Source organism: Aptenodytes forsteri, unplaced genomic scaffold, assembly GCF_000699145.1.
Source record: "Aptenodytes forsteri isolate BGI_AS27 unplaced genomic scaffold, ASM69914v1 Scaffold272, whole genome shotgun sequence".
In the NCBI taxonomy this organism is placed as follows: Eukaryota; Metazoa; Chordata; class Aves; order Sphenisciformes; family Spheniscidae; genus Aptenodytes; species Aptenodytes forsteri.
The window spans coordinates 449127-455756 of NW_008794885.1; the positions used below are offsets into that span (position 1 = coordinate 449127).

The window sequence follows — 6630 nt, forward strand, 5'->3', positions numbered from 1 at the left end:
GGACCCAGCACAGGAGCAGCTCCTGGACCCAGAAGGGCTGCACTGCAGCTTTGTCCCTGGGTGGTTTCCTGCATCCCCCTGAGAGCTGGGCAGGCTGTGAGCCCCAGCTGTACCACAGCACACAGAGCCCGACGCACAATGGAGATGGAGCAGGAGGAAAGCTGTGAGATGGGGCAAGAGTGGGCGTGCGGAGGCACCATTGCCCCCCCATCAGCGGCAGAAACACAACGAAGGCAAACCGATGAGTAACGAAGAGATGGGTACAACGTAAGGGGAGACAACAGGAGGGGAGGGAAGGGTTTTCCATAGAGAATATGCAGGAGCACTACTGGATCCATCAGGAATCATTACAAACTTTATTTGTCTGTGCATTGTGTACCATTGATAAGGATCATCACAATTAGTGGACTCACTGTCTATAGTGGTGGGCAATACACGCAAAGAAAAATCAATGAAGCCAAACAGATGAAAATGAAATAATTGTACATAAAGGTAATCATAAACCTGAACAACCTGCACCTGTGTTTGATTCTTTCCCCAAAACAATGAGAAACAAAAGAAAACCCCCAAAACCCATCAAAAGTGAAAAAAAGGCTTGAGAAGAAAAAAAACCCCACAACTTCATACTCCTAGAGAAAATCTTACAACAGGTTAATTAAAATTTCCACAGATATTGTTCAAAATGAGTACAAATACCCCCAGCCAATTGGTTATGGTACAAGCATCAGGTGTGGTTTTCAGCTGGGTGGGAAGAACTCACGAGTGAACGTGCAGGCTGGGTGTTTGCCTGGCTGGGACTCCAGGAAGCCCGATGAAGGGCGTAGGGTAAGGAGACATCTCTCAACACCAGTGCACAATGTCATCCCTGTGCTGTGCCCAGGGGAGCTCTACATGCACACCTCCCCAGGCTCGGCTCGCTACCTCAGCCTGCACTGCTGGAGTCAGGGGCTGATGCTCAGTTACACCTCCCTGTCTCATCCTTCCCATTGATTTCAAATTCAGACAGTGCAAAATATGGCCTTTTTCCTTGGGGGATGCTTCCCGGTTATGCTCAGTGGCGTGGGAGATTTTTTTATGGCCCTTCAGCCCTTATCCTGCCTCCAAATGGCTGTGGGAAAGGACCAGCTTTGGGGACTGATCCTGATGGCTTAATGCTCAGAAACAGGGGCTGTCACTAGACCTCTGGGGACACAGGGAATAGCAGGGGGCCAAGGGGTTTTGAGGCAGCCACTGACTATAAAGGCAGAGGCAGGCAAGGTGCTGGGAGCCAGCTGTGCTTGTCCCCCTTGGGCTCAGACACTGCTCATCCCACTCAGGCTCCCTGGGACCTTGTGTAAAACCTCCTGTGGACGGTGGAGGCCTTCACACCGGCTTCAGCATGTCCTGGACTGGCTGCTGTGGGGTGGACGCTGGCCACATGGGGGGATGGAGCCTGCAGTCTCTGGGGTGTGGGTTTTCCTCCCCTGAAAAACCTACATCTGTCTGACTGTTATTGCTTCTTGTGGACCCACGTGCAGAGCAATAAACAGGGACAGCTTTCCCTCCTTTTACCCCCGCTAAGAGGAGACAAACAAACGAACAAAAACCTATGGCAAAACTAAACTAACTAAAATAAATAAAACCCGGTGAAAAGAAAACACTTGTATCTGCAATGCTCAACCCACATGGCTGGAAGGACTATCGCTATAGGATGCTATATACAGATAGGGTTCATTTCATTCATGCAAATGTTACAAGTACCACGACAGCATGCCCGAGGAGGAGGACGAGGCGGGAGGAAAGCCCCCGCTGCTCTGCGCAGCCTCGGCTTAGGACACCAGACACGAGGTTGCGGCTGCGCATCCCCGAAGCACGGAGGGGGAAAGGCGAGGGGCATGTGCGGGGGAAATGCTACTTGTACACGCGCCATAACAAACAAAAAAACCCCTGCAAATCAATGACGAAAACGGTTTGTGTTCTTTCCTTAGAAAGCTCCCAATTTCCCCTTGTCTTCAGTCCGGTCTCTTGCTTCTCTCCAACAGGGCCAGAGGGGATGTTCCCAAGTGGCGAAGGTGGATGGTGGTCGGAGATCAGGACCCTCGCTTTCCTCTCCTTCCCTCACCCACTGCTCTGTTTCTCACCAGCTACTCTGGCCTTCCCCGTACTGACGCGCCCCGGTTGCCTTCGCATCCATCCTCCCTGGGGGCCGGTGGGTGGGAGAGAGAGGTGGGAAAGGGCTTGGTGGCTATCAGCCGCTCTTGTTGGTAGAGTTGCAGAGAGGGCCCTGCTGCCAGGCTCCTGGCCAGGACCACTGCCTGGGGACGGGTCCTGCTGGCTTTGGGGTCCTGCCTAGTTTAAAGGATGCTCCAAAGCTGCTTTCCGTCAGCAGGTGTGTGAACATGGCAAATCTCTTTTATTCTTTCTCTGTTCATTATACACAGCATTATATCTATATCTATACCTATATATCACTCTATATAGATACATATAGATATATATATATATTTACTACCTCTGATTGTCCCTTTAGAAGCCCTTTATGTGGCAGTAGGCTTCCAGAGATGAGAAGAATATGTACAAGAGCCAGAGGAGGATGAAGAGTGAGGATGTGAGCAGCTTGGAAGTCCGCGGCCCGCCCAGCTCACCTCCAATCTCGGGTCTCCGCCGGTAGAGCAGCACGCCCACACTGATAAAAGCAAAAATGGTGAAGAGGGTGACGGAGAAGGCCAAGGTGCCGGGCGAGACTTGGAAGGCTTGTCCATGTGCCGCGTGGTAGATGGCTGCAATGGACCAGGCCACCCCGATGCCCAGGAAAACGTTCACGGCATTGCTCCCAGTGACGTTCCCGATGGAGGCATCTGCGTACTGGTCCTGCGTTGCTGCTACTTTGCTGGCAAATGTGTCTGCGAAGGGAAGGCAGAGAGAAGCCCTCAGGATACAGCCAGGTAAGGAGGGACTGCAGCAGGCAGCCTGGGGACAAATGTCAATGGCATCACTTGGGGAATGAAGATAGTGGGTAAGGGGACAGGGTACAGCCCCGTCTATGGGCACTCCCAAGGAAGAGCACATCTGGCCAGAGCTGGAGTGTCAATCTGGGTCCAGAAATGCCCAGGAAGGAAATCTCAATGTCCAGAAATATGGGGCTTCCCCCAATATGGCCACAGATGCCCCACAGTGCTTCAAGCAAGAGACAACACTTCCCAGTACTAGACTGTGTTGGCCCCTTCTCCCACATGCACTAATTTGTTGACTTGCAAAAGAACTAAAAAGGTTGAAAAAGCTTTGTGGGAGCCACAATGGTTTGTATCTATCCTTCAGGTCCCCTGAAGTTTTGTATTTGTGTTTCTGTGTTTGCTTTAATGATGTCTCCCCAAAACCTTTTGCCTCACTAAAGTCCAGCGTCTTGTGCAGACCCTGACACTTTGGTAAACAAGTGGTCATCTTTCACCTCTTAGGGAGAAAAACCATGCAGGTGGGTGTACGCTTGCCCAGATGCTCCACCAGCTTTAATACTGGTGGCAAAAGAGCTCTGATAAAACTCGGCTGGCCTTTTACATGGCAGATCTTGTGTCGAGTAGACCAGCATGACGGTGCTCTGCACCATAGGGAAGTTCTGATTTTACATCCAAACCCACTCTGGATCTGCAGGGGGGGTGAGCAGGAGGGGGGATTAGCATCTGAGTTTTGTCCAGGTGAGCACTCTCAGCTAACGATGAGAAGATGAATCCTTAACACATCTGCACTCCCAGATCACCTTGGGTACAGGCAGCAGAGTGTGGCTCAGAAAAAGAAAATGGTGAGGTCAGATTTAATGTTTCTTAATTGTACAGAGTTTCCTCTGTACAGAGTTTCCCAGCGGGGCTCCATGGTGAGACGGCGAAGTGTAGCCTGGCACAAAGACCCAGTTCCATTTAACAGGAGGGCCTGGGCACCTGTAAGCATGGTGAAAGAGGCTATTTGCAGCAAAGAAATCAAAAGGCTGCTTTATTTTTTAAAAAAGCGCCCATCTCAATGCTGAGGGAAGGAAAAGGCATTTCCCCTTGTTCTTGGCCTTGGTCATGGTGCAGTAATGGGGTTGTGGGACAGTTCTGATGCCTTTGCAGTGCTGCAGCTGCCACTGCGGGAGGAGGGATGGGGCACATCTGGGGCACACAGCCAGCGCCAGCCAGAGTGTGGAAACAACAAGCAAGCTTGAGCAGTGCTTTTAATGCAGGGAAAGTCCCTGTCAGTCTTGATTTCACTGCATGTTCGTCTGATGCCTGTCCGCCTCCTGGAAAGCACCCTGCATCTCTCTGGTGTGGAGGAGCCCAGCTAGCACCCAGCTAACATGACATGGTCTGGGAGCATCTGCTAGTTCAAACAAGAGTAGCCAAATGTATCCTAAAAAGAATTTAAATGCCACCTTTTGTTGATAAAAGCAGGAGGGAAGATTTTTGCTGTCAAGGGTGTGAGACAGCCCTGCAAACCTCACACCTAAAAGTGCCAGAGGTCTAAAAAATGCTCCTTCTTCTGTTCCTTGCCAAAATCTGTTCTTCCTTTTGGTTCTGCTGCTTCTTTTTTGGACTCTGATAGTATTAGGACAATTTAAGGATCTTTGAGCACCCAAGTGCTGATCGTTGGAAGGCTGGGGGTGGCGAGGGAAGGTGTGACTGACACGGGGGGTGGTTGGGTTGGTAGAGCCCCTTGTCCAGTAACCAGGCTGTGCCTGGCCAGCACAGCCCATGGAAGAAGGTGAGTGAAAGGCACAGGCCCTCTCACACAAGCTGACATGGGACTTCCCAGAGCAACCATGTCACAGGTACCATCCCCTCCAGTGCACTGGTTCACCCCTAAGAGGGGCCCTTTGCTGAGCCAGCAGAAAAGGAGACTGGGTTGCAGCAAGTCAATGTGCATTGGGAGGACAAAGTGGCATGTAGGTATGGAAACTCGTGTGTTTTTCTCTCCCTGGTCAGTCCTCAGTCTCTGCTGTCTTCTGAGGCTGGGTGACCACTTGATCAGAGACACATCTCCAAACATTTGTGGGGCCGGGGCCTTCTAGGGGCTTCACAAGTCACATTTTGAGTAGCTCCCCCAGCTCAGCAACCTCACCTCGATCCATCTGAACCAAAGCTGAACCTGGTCTTACACAAAGGTGTCTGTGCTGGGCAGAGCACCCTGAGTACGGACTAGCACCTCACTCACCTGAGAGGCAAGGTTAAAGGAGCAGATGCTCAGAAAGAAAATGCAGGACTGCCAACACAGGCAGCATTTTAATCAAAGACCAATTTCCTATTCCGAGAGTGGATGCCATGGAGGCTGTCCATAGAAATAGATACTTCACAGTCTTTGCAAGGGGAAGATCCTTGAAATAATTTCCAGGGGACTGAATCCACATTCTGGTTCGATCCTCCCAGCCCATCTGAGACTGAAAAACAACTTCCACATATACCTCAAATCTGTCCTTGGGGGTCCTGCAGAGCACAGCCAAGGACCTCACTGTGCCCAGCTTTCCCAGCCCAAACCCAAACCCAGACTGGGCAGAGATGGACCTTCACAACAAACCCTGCTGTTGTCCTTACCTGGCACTGATGTCCCCAGCGCGACAAACACGACCGCGGTGACCGAGTCCTTCAAGCCGATGGTGCAGCCGAAGTGGGATGCCAGGTCGCCAATGAAAGCTGTCAGGAGGCCGATCATGAGGATAGAGACGACGAAGCAAGCCCAGCCATTCCAGTAGTCTGTTGGGGGCACGAAGGCAAAAAGGACCTTCCAGAAGACGGTCAGAAAGTGCATCACATAGTCGAAGCAGGAGGGCAGCTTCTCCTCCCCACATTCATCGTCATCATCATCTTCTCCTGGAGAAAACCATCAGTGCCTGATTAGACTCGCCCATCCTAGGGGAGGTTGGGCAAAGCTCCTGAGCATACTGCAGCCCACCAAATGACGTCTCTCATGATTTAGGCCCTAGAAGGGCTTGACTTCCAAGTATCTTATTTTCTGGGCAACCATCAGAGGGGCTTGATGGCCTTTCCTGGCCCCTTCCCATGGCACAGAGAGACCCTCCAAAGGCATCGGTCTCTAAAACCAACCTGCACTTCAGAAAATGCAGAGCCTCACGCCAGCACCTCTGCCTCGGTTTAACCACCAGATGCTTTCTGGGACTCAGCCTCTGCTCAGGAGCCCTTTCCTCAGAAGACAGATTGTCTAGAGCTCAACGATTGTGATGATGATACGGTTGAGTGTTTATGGGTAAGGATGAGGGGGAAGGCCAACGAGGCAGATATCCTGCTGGGAGTCTGTTATAGACCACCCAACCAGGATGAAGAGGCGATTCTACAAGCAGCTGGCAGAAGTCTCTCAATCGCTAGCCCGCTAGCCCATGGGGGACTTTAACTTCCCGGACGTCTGCTGGAAATACAACACAGCAGAGAGGAAACAGTCTAGGAGGTTCCTGGAGTGTGTGGAAGACAACTTCCTGACACAGCTGGTAAGTGAGCCTACCAGGGGAGGTGCCTCGCTCAACCTGCTGTCTACAAACAGAGAAGGACTGGTGGGAGATGTGGTGGTCGGAGGCCATCTTGGGCTTAGCGACCATGAAATGATAGAATTCTCCATTCTTGGTGAAGTAAGGAGGGGGGCCAGCAAAACCGCAACCATGGACTTCCGGAGGGC

The 6630-nt window shown here is 51.6% G+C and overlaps 1 protein-coding gene across 14 annotated transcripts in view; it reads right to left on the minus strand.

Moving 5' to 3' along the window:
• Positions 1-2491: 2491 nt before the first annotated feature.
• Positions 2492-6630, minus strand: part of SLC8A1 (solute carrier family 8 member A1) — a 118054-nt gene continuing 113915 nt past the window's right edge. For 13 of the 14 annotated variants that reach the window (XM_009274804.2, XM_009274803.2, XM_009274802.1 and 10 more), the window contains 2 exons: positions 5538-5813; positions 2506-2882 (listed from right to left, as the gene is read on the minus strand). In XM_009274804.2, coding sequence (XP_009273079.2) covers positions 2506-2882; positions 5538-5813 — 653 coding nt within the window. Of the gene's footprint in view, positions 2883-5537; positions 5814-6630 lie in introns of all 14 variants that reach the window. The other variant, XM_009274800.2, reaches the window with a different exon arrangement.